This window comes from Cygnus atratus, chromosome 5, assembly GCF_013377495.2.
Source record: "Cygnus atratus isolate AKBS03 ecotype Queensland, Australia chromosome 5, CAtr_DNAZoo_HiC_assembly, whole genome shotgun sequence".
Taxonomy (NCBI): Eukaryota; Metazoa; Chordata; class Aves; order Anseriformes; family Anatidae; genus Cygnus; species Cygnus atratus.
This window is the reverse complement of record NC_066366.1, coordinates 56,404,946-56,417,499: the sequence shown is the minus strand read 5'-3', so window position 1 is coordinate 56,417,499 and position 12,554 is coordinate 56,404,946. Positions and strand designations below refer to the sequence as shown.

Genomic DNA, 12,554 nt, shown 5'->3' with positions numbered 1-12,554 from the left:
ACTGCCTGGTTGTGATAGCCATTCTCAGAGTGTGCCTCACTCACACTGATAAGCCTGGGCCCTGATTTATCACCTGATAAAAAGGTGAACGTGGCCATTTTCCATCCCAAGCAGGGCTGAGGGAAAGGAGGTCCCATGCCCATCTCCTGGGGAGCAGCACAGAGACATGAACATGCACACTGTTTTCACATTGTCCCTCCCAGTCCTAAAGAGGAGATCCCTTTTTATCTTAACTCTTTGGCTTGTTTTCAAGTTAGCAAAACCAGGCTGGCAGCACACAGGAAGGATTCCCTGTACTGCTCTCCTTCTCAAGATGACCCAGATTTTGTCAGCCCCAGACTTTGCCTTCCTATTGCAATATGCCACCACTTGCAACGTGGGAAGAGACCCTCCGAAAAAGGTCCCCATTTTGTATGTATTAGGTACTAGGAGGACACATCATTCCAGACCCCAAAAGGTACACCAATGATTTGCCAGAGAGTTCCAACACCAACATTAAAAAGTTCATAAACAGAAGTGAAAACAGGACTTGCAATCACACCCTTGCCCTATGCGTGTCACAATCCAAACCTTCCCACGACGGATTCACCAGCACACAAGTTTAAAACTTTTCTGATTTATTATCCAAACAGCAGGGCTGAGGTGGGGAAAGGGAAGGGAAGCACCGGGGGACTTACCCTGTGAGCTGGGATACACAACTGGTTTGAGCAAAGAGCCACAGAGCCAAATGCTCCCACAGCATCCTCTGGGTCCTAGACCAGCAGCTTGTCAGGTACAATTGCTGTGGCCTTTGACATCTTAGGAAGAGCATGAAAATAGCTGCTGAAGCCAATTCTTTCTGTCTCTAACTGCAATTTTTGTTTGTACTCATTCTCAGTCAAGTTGCTACCCACTCTGCTCCTGAGAGAAGGCTGCATAATTTGTTTCTTTTTATCCTCTGCCTGGTTTAAGTCCTTGGGCTGCTTGGACAAGATTGGTGGGGCAGAGAAGTATTGTCCTCTCTTTTTTTAAAAAGTCAATTAAGAATAAAACACCAGTTTTTTCTTGTTTTTAGTGGGTTGCAAAGGCAGAGGAGTTTAGTCAAGGTCATGTAGGCATCACATCCATATTCTCTGCCCTGTTTCCTTTCTCTTCCTTTTCTTCAGCTCTTATGGGCTCTGCTGTCATCCTTATAGTGAATAAACCCAAGCATACATCAAGTGTTACTTGACAAGAATCTAAGGCCTGAAAAGTGTATCATGCTGTTTTTGTTTAGGAATGTCCTGGTTTCAGGTAGGACAGAGTTAATTTTACTCCTAGTAGCTGGCAGGGTGCTATGTTTTGGATTAGGATGAGAAGAGTGCTGATAACATGCTGATGTTTTAATTGTTGTAGAGCGATGCTTACACCAAGCCAAGGACTTTTCAGCTTCTCGCTCTGTCCTGCTAGCGAGCAGGCTGGGGGTGCAGCAGGAGCTGGGAGGGGACAGACCCAGGACAGCTGACCCAAACTGGCCAAAGGGGTATTCCATACCATCTGACGTCATGCTGAACAATATATAGGGGTGGCTAGCCGGGGTGGGGGGGCGGGCTGCTCAGGGATAGGCTGGGCATCGGTCAACGGGTGGTGAGCAATTGCATTGTGCATCACTTATTTTGTACACATTATTACTATTATTATTATTATTATTATTATTGTTATTATTTTTCCTGTCTTAATAAACTGTCGTTATCTCAACTCACAGGCTTCACTTTCCCGTTTCTCTCCCCCATCCCGGAGAGGGAGGGGGGAGGGTGAGCGAACGGCTGTGTGGTGTTTGGCTGCCAGCCGGGCTAAACCACAACAAGGAAGAAAACATAGCTCAAGCTCATAAGCTTGCACTTGCTGGACGTCCTCTCAGACACTCAGAGCATCATTCCACATTTATTGCCTGATCTCCATTAAAATGATTGCCTCCAGAGAGGTTGCACTGTATGGTGCTACAACGGAGAGATAACAGGGCTTTGACCCCACACCTTCATACACAGCCCGTAATACCCTTACATAAGGTTTTGAACACACAGACATAAAAGCAAAACCTCTGACTGAAGACAAGCACTACCATAAGTCTTGTAAGCTCAGCTCATGGGGTTTATGGGCTGAATCAAGCCCAGAGGATTAAGCTACTGATTTGATAATTAACCTGGGATTCGATGCTGCTATGTATTATGTTAGGCAAATGCTCTGTTTACTATTTAAATGACTTTCCACATGCTCTTTTTCACACCTGGAAGTCAAGTGAAACATTAAGAGTCAACTCTTGCCCATGGAGGAAAAAATGCATGAAGGGAAAAAAGAAAGCTATTTGCCATGATTTTACTAACAATCATTTCAGGTATATAAATACAGTAGCTTGACAAGCCTTTGGCCACCAGAGCAGTGTTCATGCAATAGTTCAGCTTTATTTTAACTTTTGTAGAATAGGTCTTAGGAGACTTGAGGAGAAAGATGGTTTGGTATTTAATGCTTTGACCTGAGACTCGGGAGACTTTTATTCATAGTGTGCTTCTGCCTGCACAGATCAATGAATTTCTCTCTATGCCTCTGCTCCTTACAACAGCAGTTTATAAGCTCTTTGGGGGACAAAACTCAGGCACTTGTTTGCTGTTAAGGATGATGGAGCATCAGTTTGGTGGGACCTCTTGGTGCTAGTATTATCATTCAGTAACATTAAGGAAAAAGAAGAAAGGAAAGGAGAACAAGTAGCTGCTAGAAAGTGCACAAGAGGGGTGGTTTTCTTGTTCTTTGAGTTGGATGCTCATGTGTTCCTTGCATGGGGACTGAGTTGACAGGGAGCTTTGCTCTGTTGTATGATGATTACCAGTGCTCTGAGATGTCTGTCAGGCTTACTGCAGATGGAGGACATCGCTACTGCCTCATAAACCAAGTCCAGCATTTATGAGCAACGTGTCTTATCTGAAGAAAGAAGATAACAAGTCGGGATTGAAACTCCTCCAGGACTTTGGTGTCTTGCTTCATGCTGGTGTAGTAGAGACTCACAGCCAGGATCAGCACAGCGCAAAAGGAGAGCCCCAGGAGCACAGGCAATCCAGATGATGACCTGTCATGCACTGAGAGAGGGTGGGGAGGAAAAAGAAAGCAGCATTATTTTAGTGTCATCTTAAACACTTCCCAAATCTGACCCCCCACTGATGCTTTTGTCCTACTTTTCTGGGAACAGCGGGGTGCACGGGGCTCTGGTTGTGAATACTTCTCCAGGCATCAGTTAAGTGATAGCAGGTCACACCTCCTGATGCAGGGCAGTGAGTATAAAAGCCCTCATCTAATGGTGCGTTTAAAGAGTTTAATTATATACAATATGAACAGGATTACCATAGCTAATGTATAATCTCAAATTTCCTTCCAGCAATTATTTTTTATACCTTGAAGCTAAATGTTAGGTTACTAGGAGAATATTAAGCCACCTCACCTAATTATTTAATGCCTACAACTGTTCCATAAAGAGAGAAGATCTAGATTTCTGTCCTTTTCCCTGGTAACTCAGCCTGTTTGGGGCCTCTGCTAATTACTGAAAGATCTGAGACAAGGCACAGGCACATTTAGAAAACTCTGGCTGGCTTAACCTCTCTCTAAGTGCTAGGTGTGCTAATTACACTGGAACGTCCTCAGTGTTTGCTCTTATTCAGGAGGACACTATAAACATTTTTTCTTGCCTGTTAAAATATAATTCAAGGATGTTTAAAGTGCTATAGGTCAGGCATAGTTCATGTGTGGAAGTCAGTGGGTTACATTTAGCTCTCTGATGTCCATGCAGCTATTTAGAGGTGTCTCAGCCCTTGTATGTGTGTATCCATCCATGGATATCTGGGATGCAGTTTGGTTCAGATCTGTCTGCTTTGTTTGGCTGCATGCTCATTGCACCATCAGTATTGTTTTATAAAACACTTTGAGTATTAAACATGCGGTATAAAACCACATTCACGCCTGAATAGAAATCCAAAGTGTGCAGCTATTTTCCTGCCATATGCACATAATCAATAAGAAGATAAAAATGTGGCATGGATTATTATGGGTAAAGGACCAACATTAGCTACAACATATTTAAATTAGCTTCTACCACCAGCCCTGGAATACACAGCAGTCAATTAAATTGTCATACAGAGGTACTGAGAGGAAGGTAAAAAGTCGTAAAACCAAGCAAGAAACGATAATAATGTATCAAAAAGTGTATTGGGAAAAGGTAAAATGTTAATAGGCAGTCATTTTATAGCTAACCAGAAACCAAATCAATGTCCCATAATAGGTGTGAGTGAATTATTTGCAGCAAATAATTTATTCCTTTGAATTTATCCTTTCTTTCTGTTTGCAAATTATCCATGAGCAGACTTCAATTTTTATAAATTTGATTATTTGGTATTATTCTATGAATCGTTTATATGTAGGTATATATTTATATGTAGGTTTATATGGTTTATATGTAGGTTTATATGTATATAAATATGTATATAATGGTTTATATGTAGGTATTTAACCAGTGAATTACTCACCACTTTCTGCTTATGCAGAGTTTTTTTGATTTGGAAGGTGGTATTTACATTGTTTGATCTCCCGGGCCACGTGATACACCTCTTGACTGGGTGGCTGCCTGCCTTTCAAAGCACGGAGCCTGTCTGATGAGTGTATTTTGTAAGAGTGAAACTATTCTCTAATGCTCAACAGCTTTGCAAATCAGCCCTTTTCTATGAAGTGCTTAAAACTGTTTTTCATCTCATGAAAGTTACTTTCTATGTCAAATTTTTGGGTTATTTCAGATGCAAACTTGTTTTTTCATTATATCCTTTCAACACAGGAATATGCTTAGTCCAGAGACATAAAAAAATAATGTGGAAGAACAGTCCCAACCCAAAAACAGCTCTGAGCTATGCTCACACAGCTTAATCACACTGCTACAAATGTGTGTTTGCTCTTTTCTAAGTTGCAAATTGAAAAAAAACAATGTTTAAATTTGTTGAATTGTTTGGTGGAACAGCACGTTCAGCCCTAGCTATGTGCCCACACACGTAAGAAAAAAGCAACTTGTCTGTGAGAAAAGCACTGGACTGGCATACAAGAGATTTTGGTTCAGGTTCTGCCTTGGCCGTACATTTCCACTGTTATCTGAGAGATGTTTGGTCTTTCTTTTCCACCAGACTCCTTCCTGCCCACAGCACCTTGTTCCTTTTGGCCTCCCACAACTACAGCTCTGTGTGTGTACATATATGTATATGTGTATATATGTACCCCTTCCCCCCTTACTGCACTGCATACAGAAGGGGCTGGATCTTGGCCAAGGCCTCTAGAGATGATTGCCATCATAATAACACACAGATAGACACATTTCCTTGGGGGTCTGTGAGGCTGCTTGGCCTCAAACATCCTTGCAAGCAAAAAGAAAAAAAAAAAGATTATTTTTATTGTTTCTACCCTGCTGCCAGTGTATAAATGAATTGTCTCTTCCTCACATAAGAAAGTCAGCGGGGAGAACTACTGTTTCGCTTGGGGTGCTTTCCCTGCATATCTTAGTGAAAAACCTGTACCTATTTCATTGCCATAAAACATATTAATTATATTTAAATTAAAAATAGCTTCAGGGATTTCATTTTTGTTTCCACTATTTGTCTTGCTAGATGTCTTGTTTAAAATACTGCAGCAGACCTCATCAACTCTTTGTGCTTCATGTGCCAAGACAGAAAAAGCAACAGCTGCCAGCAGTATGAAATGTTTCGTATTTGGAAGGTTTATTTGCAGAGCGCATCCCCACTGCTGCAAAGCAAACTCAGGTTAGTTCCATGAATGCCTCAAAGTTATAATGTGAAACTTTGACTTACCCACTACGTAGTCACAGCAGGAAATAACTAGAAAACAGAATAAAAATGTTCTTACATGCCTGGAAAGGGGGTGTCTCTTTGCTGAAGATTAAAAAAAAAAGCATGCACTGGATGGTATCTCTGAAACTGCCAGTCACTCTACAGACATTGGGCAACTTCTCACACTGCTTTTGACTGAATGCATTTATGCCCAGACAAAGATCTATCTACCCCATGCAAACATGCAGATACAGGTGCACTTCAGGGAAGTGAGGAAAAAAATATTATATGAGGAATTTCATAGGCAGAGATTACTGCTGGTGCAGGATGGCCAAAAGTCAGCTCTCACCAAAAAACAAACAAACAAACAAAAAAACCACCTCTTCCTACTCTGCATCATTTCTAGAAGAGAAATGAGATAGACCAGAAGGCTGAGAAAAAAAATGAAATATAGAAAACAAACCCGACTGTAAGATGCAGCTGTCATCCAACAGCATCCTGGAACTGCCTCTGCTTGGCAGCTGGGGCCCAGATGCAATCCAGGATGAAAAGTGAGCATGGAAAAATTTCACTGGTGCCAGCAACTTTCATCTTACCAGCCTCTATTTTAATAACGTTGCATGGACAAACAGCAAATCATCTAAATCACAGGCTGTTTGTAACACAGAATATTAATTATGAGTTGGGACGTTTCTCCTGTCCTCATGGAAGAGTCAGAGTCTTTCCCATCCCTGCAGCTTCCTGCGGCTTGAGCACAGTTGTGCTGAGGTCAGAGCTGGTGGGTGCCAAAACCCCATCCCAAGCTGGACTGACTGTGGGGTGCCAAGCATTGATCTGGGGGCACAGACTCTGGCAGGGAGCTGAAGGAGGTATTGCATCTCGTCCAAATCCTGCTCCTGAGCAGTCAAAAGAGCTTTGAAGAGTTTAGGCCTGACTCATTGATTCTTCCCATGCGTTCGGTTTGGATAGGAAAGCCCAGGCTGCGCCAAGAACCTTATCAAGAAACAGCTTTTCACTCTTGCATTAGTAGGCACCAGAAGCAGCACACTGCAAAACCAACAAGAAGTCTGTATACAGACACAGCAGTGGATGCGAAGGCTTGTTTTTAGAAGCTGAGTAGCAGTCCAGACAGGTGGCTGACATGGAAATTTCTGTCACCTGTGTTTTTGCTAGCAGATGTATCAAAACCATACAATTTTAGCTTCCTACCAATAAACACAGTTTTTCCTAGTCGGGTCTGTTAGTGAAAGTCAGAATAAAACAATTATTTGGTTATGAACTGTATTTAACATGTGCAGAAGTGCAAACTGAATCCTTGTGTTAGACCTCAGCTTCAGGTCACTCCCAGCTGACCTACCCACAAGCTATTTTGGCTCATGAATGAAAGACCAGAAGACATGTTAGCTGTGTTGTTCCTTGGGTACTTTTATTTGCAGAAAATATTACATCGTGGCTGCTTTTAATCCCAGTGGGCCAGCCAGGCTCAGACCTTTACTGTTCTGTCCCTTGCCATGCAGGTTGCTCAGAAACATCAGAAGGTGAGCTCCCTCCCCAGTATTACATCCTAGTTACCCAGAACAACGTAAGCACATTTAAATTTGGTTTGTTTGAGCTCCTCTATGAATAAAAGCAGTGTTCTGGGGTAGACCTGGTGCTCAGCCAAACCCATGGTCTGCAATGGTCCCTGCGGTCCCACAAGTTCACCATGAGAACAGCCTGAGGCTGCTATACCCTGATCCTCCAGGACAGGCAGGGGAATGGACCAGGTGCACTTCTGCAGAGCACAGCACAGAAGATGTCTGTCCCCTGCTCCATGCTGAGCTCGAAAAGACAGATAACCCTAACAGAGGGGAAGACTGATGAGGACAGACAGGGTGAAGGTTAAGAACTAGAAAGGTCATGCCAGAAAGCCTAATAGCTTGAACATACCATGTTCAATGACTTCTTCTGGCTCACGAAATCGAACCCTTCTCTCTGCTTTCCTTTTTTGCCCCACAGCTTGGTTCACAGGTGGTCTTTTCCTCAGTATTGAAGGAGGACAGCTACTGTCATCTGTCTAAAGAGTTGATCAAAACACAACACATGGCCATTCAAACCGGAGTAATAAATCTAGGTGAAGCTTTGACTTTTTGTGGCTATATTTTTACCACGTCCCTCAAAGGACATGATATGGAACACATCTGATGTGACATTTACAGTCATATCACTGTAATACGTACACCAAACCAATATAAATATCATTGTCGTAGATCTTCAGTACACTAAAGCTGTCTTTTCAGGAAAAAAAAGCTTGGTTAAAGAAACAGACAGCAAAGTTTCAGAAAGGATTTCTCTAAATTGGAGCGAACGGTTATTGAAGATAGCTGCTCAACAGACTGGGGTAGAACACATATGATATGAAAGATAAGATTCATATTATTGGAAGCACCTTTGAAGTGTTCTGAGCTAAGCTGCTCTGTTTTGGATGTGGTGTTGCCATTTAAACAACTGAAGCTATGCAGCAATCTCATGATTTCAAGCAATTGTTTGCCATTTGATATCACAATTATGTTGTTGCTCTGTTTTTTCCTTGGAAGCCACACTCAGTCTTTGATAATGAAATCAGATTGCTGTGGATTCTGCCAAATGACAAAAAACAGGGCTGCAATAATAGTAATAAAACCCTCTTCCATGTAGGAATGTTCCCAAAGTTAACCCCCCAAAGCAAATCCAAAGCATCTCAGTTCAGAGACACACGTTGTCCTTGGAAAGTGGAACAGCAGATGGCAAGCTTTCTACTTTTCAAAGACCTAAGTGGGTGGCAGAGATTCTCCACATTTTATTTTTACTTTAAGATCAAAGTTGTCTTCTCTACACCTCTTCCTCCTCTTTCTCCTCATGTGTCTTTTCCTCACTCAGTGACGGCAGAGCCCTTCCTCCATGTTTTTCTTCTTGCTTTCCTCTTCTACTCCTCAATGTCTGTTGCATTTGCCCATTTTTATAGTCAGATAGCCTTGCCCTACACCTTGTTTCTTTGGATGCTTTCCCCACACTCAGCACTTCATGCACACATTATCTGGGTTGTAGAGGCAGGGTTAAAGCCCATTACCTACAGTTTGGGGCTGGCAGACTGCCCGGAGAGGGTCCATAGTTTTCTCTGTGCATCATACACTGATGCACAGATATATCCCCTTTACCAAACACATGTTGACCACATTGGCTTTGGAAGAGACACCACTATGCGCTGGATGAAGAGAGGGATTTAGGGGTGACATTGCTGGGCAGATCAAGCCTACCGGCATGGCTTTCCGGTGGATGCCTAGGCCTCCTACACAATTCACAAGACAATTATGTGTTTAAAAAAAGCATCCACAGCAGCCGGCCCATTAAGCAGGAAAGCACATAACACAGACAGCAGGAACTGCAATGGAGTGGGGAACGTCTTCAGCTTTGATGCCTTCTCCTGTGGGATTTGTAAGCCATATTTTAGCATAATATCACTGGTAAGGATGTTTTCTCTAAGCTTGGGGTCATACAAGCATCAATACCTCCTCTGTCTCATGATCAGAGGCAGAATGGTGGAGGTCTGTGTTTTTTATCCAGCAGCTCAGAAGCTGGAAGACCCATCCAGCATATGGGAGATCTAGATTCAACTTCTTTCTAAATCCAAGGGAATATGAACCCATATCTCCTATATGCATACCTTCATCATCAGACCTATGGTGCACATGTGAGACTGAGGGAATCTCAGTCGCTGCCAGTGAAGACATCTTGTTTGGCCTGGAATAATTAAATATTCATTGGAACAAAGAAAGAAAGAATGAAAGAATTGCTTTGCAGCCCAGTGTTTGGGTGCTCCCTTGGGGATGGAAGAGGTCTGCTCCTATCCTTGCTCCAATGAATACTTAATGTGAAATACTTAAATATTCATTGGAGCAGTCACTGGGAACAGGGTCTCTTGTCTACCAGGTGAGTGCCCTAATCACTCTGCTGTAGCCTTACACACACGCACACACACAAACACACACTTTCTGGCATAATGAATATTTAATTATTTTGTGGAAAAAGGAAGCAGCTTCGGAGAGGCACAGCACAAGATGCCCAGCTCAGACTAGCAGTGGTTACAGCTTTATCTGAGAGGAGTCCTCCAGTGGCACATTCAAGGAAACCAAACCTTATATTTGAAGAGATTCATAACTCCACGAGACACTTTTGTCCATATGAGATTTTCCAAACACCCAACAGCAATGTCACATCAGAACAGAAAGACATTAAACAGCTAGGTGGTGGGGTAGCACCAAGCCAATGAAAACCTTAAAAAGGAAGTGACATTTATAATATTTACTAGGCTTTAACAACCTATGGAAATCAAAGCTGCACAGTGTCAGGAAAAAAAAAAAAAAAGGTACATTTTCCTCTCAGACAGAGACCCAGTGTTAACAGGTATGACAAGAGCTGGAAACCTACCGAACTGTTAGTTTGGAAAGAATATGACACTAAAAATAAGGCACTTGTGAAAAATTCTGGGCGTTGGGCACGAGGACACTATCCCCCATCAAGAGGTTACTTACCAGGAGCTCCTCTGCACTACGATCAGAAGGTGGGTCTGGACATATTTGGGACATGTACTCTGGATGCCAACATGAAGCCTCCCACACGAAGCTTTGGTTGGAAAGCCACTCGCTCAAGGAAATGGGGAGGACCAGGGAAAAATGTCTGGAGACCCCTCTGCTGCGGGGACTGAGCAGGCAGTGCCAGCGAGCAGACGGGAGCAGCAGCAGATGACAGAGGAGTGGAAAGATGAGTTTCCGCCCTTCATGCCAGTGTTGGCTTGGGAAGGATGACGTGACTTGAAATGTACTCAGCAGCCAAAAATAGCACGCAGTGATAATACTGGTTGTGCAGCTGGAAAGCAGGGCTTTCCTGGCAACTGGAGAGAGGCTGAATGGAGCAAATCACAGATAAACACCTACATATTTATATGCGTAAATGTAAAGTCGAGGCTGTTCTTTCCATAATGATTACTGCACTTCCATGATGACATTGGTCTGCTTTCCAGAAAACATTCCCGATCTCAAAAATCTTGCAAGTGGCACTACTTTTAGTCCTTTTCTTGTTCAGAACTATGTGGGCAAAAGCCATGAGGAAATGTTATAGATATAGTGGGTTCACATATATCTCCCTCCAGTACAGTTATGGCCTCACTTTATATGTCTTACATATTAGATCCATTATTATAGTAATAAAGTGAGATTTGAACATTAGACATTTCTACAGATATTATAATAAGATTATTGATAGAGAAGAGAGGTGATTTACTGTTCAACAGGCTTTAACAGCCCCTTGTCAAATGCTGAAGGCTGGTCATCATTAAATATACAATTTCCAGCCAGAAATACCTGCCATGACTGCTGAAATATGGTGGTTTATTGTCTCTACAAGCACAAGCTTGAGGTTTTTTGTTGTTGTTGTTTTTGTTGTTCTTTTCTTGGAGCTATTTATTTGCTGTGAAATGTCTAAAAAAATCCACTTTTGTGTAATTTTCCAAGTTAGACGGAGTGTCTCAAGGCGGGACCCTAGCATTGCTCCTTTCACAAGGGGCTTCACCGCAAAGTGGAAGGGAAGACTCCAGTGTTCTCTGTTACAGCTGTGCATGCTCAGACCAGGCCATCATTTTGCACCTACCCTGTGAAGCAAGGGTTGCAAGATGCGGGCATTGGCACCAAGACCCAGTCTCTGCATGGGTCTTCAGTGTTCGGAAGACTTGCTGTCCTCAAACCTTTCCCTTCCCAGCAGTGAAAGCAGTGTCAGCATGGAGGACGACACATTTTACTGGCCTGGGGCACTTCACTGAATGCACCGTATCTAAAAGCCACCTGGAGAGAAACACCTTACCTTCTCTTTCCTGTACATTGGGGTGTTGGAGGGCTTTTCCTCATGCTGTAACCGGCTCACAGCTGCAAGGCTTGTAACACGTTCTCAAAATCCCCTCTCTGGTGTGTCCTGCAAGTGTTTCACATCAGTTATTTTTGGGATATCTAAGCCGGGCTTTTGGTGGGGAAAAGTCATTTTTCAAAACTTTGCTCATGGTAGATCCTATACAGAGAGGTGACAAAACCTTTCAAATGGTGACCCCCAGCTTATCTGGTTCCTCCTTGCTCCCATCATGATAATCACTTGCTACTAAATAATATAAGAAGGAATTTATATGCCTACTGTGGCCAAAAATACAGGTGGAGGTGGGAAGAGGGAAGTCAAAGCCTAATATTCATCTCTCTCTCGCTTTCCCTACATGAATTGTCTCATTCATTTTTACTAGTGTCATCCATCAAGTCACATAAAAAAGGTCTTTTGTAGCCTCTTATTCCTGAAAACAGAGGCAAAGAGCTCATAATCTTTTAGACCTGAATGAGAAACCCTGTTCTTATCTTTTTTCAGTGAATCTGATTTTATTGAAAGCAAAGGCCTTTTTTTTTTTTTAACAGTTAATCAGAATTTTTTGAGATTATCTTTAAAACCCCCAGAAGAAAAGTTGTTGGCTTTTGTTTGTTTGTTTGTCTGTTTTTAATTCTAAATGGCTCATTTGTAATTTTCAATGTAAGAATTCTTCTTTTCAGTTCCAGAGATTCCCCTTAAGTATAAACATTTTTTTCTGTTAATTTGAAAAATTATTAGGCATCTTATAAATGTTTTCATGAAAGATTCCTATCCAAATGTTAGGATGATCTTTTAACAGTACTATTCTCACTT

General features: G+C 42.4%; 1 protein-coding gene across 1 annotated transcript; it reads right to left on the bottom strand.

The window, feature by feature from the left end:
* Positions 1-2,535: 2,535 nt before the first annotated feature.
* Positions 2,536-10,518, bottom strand: C5H14orf180 (chromosome 5 C14orf180 homolog). The gene is made up of 4 exons (XM_035551333.2): positions 10,376-10,518; positions 7,755-7,881; positions 5,847-5,873; positions 2,536-3,089 (listed from the first exon to the last, which is right to left on the bottom strand). Exons 1-4 carry the CDS (start codon positions 10,427-10,429, stop codon positions 2,887-2,889), a joined length of 411 nt encoding a protein of 136 aa, XP_035407226.1. The 5' UTR covers positions 10,430-10,518; the 3' UTR covers positions 2,536-2,886.
* Positions 10,519-12,554: the final 2,036 nt, after the last annotated feature.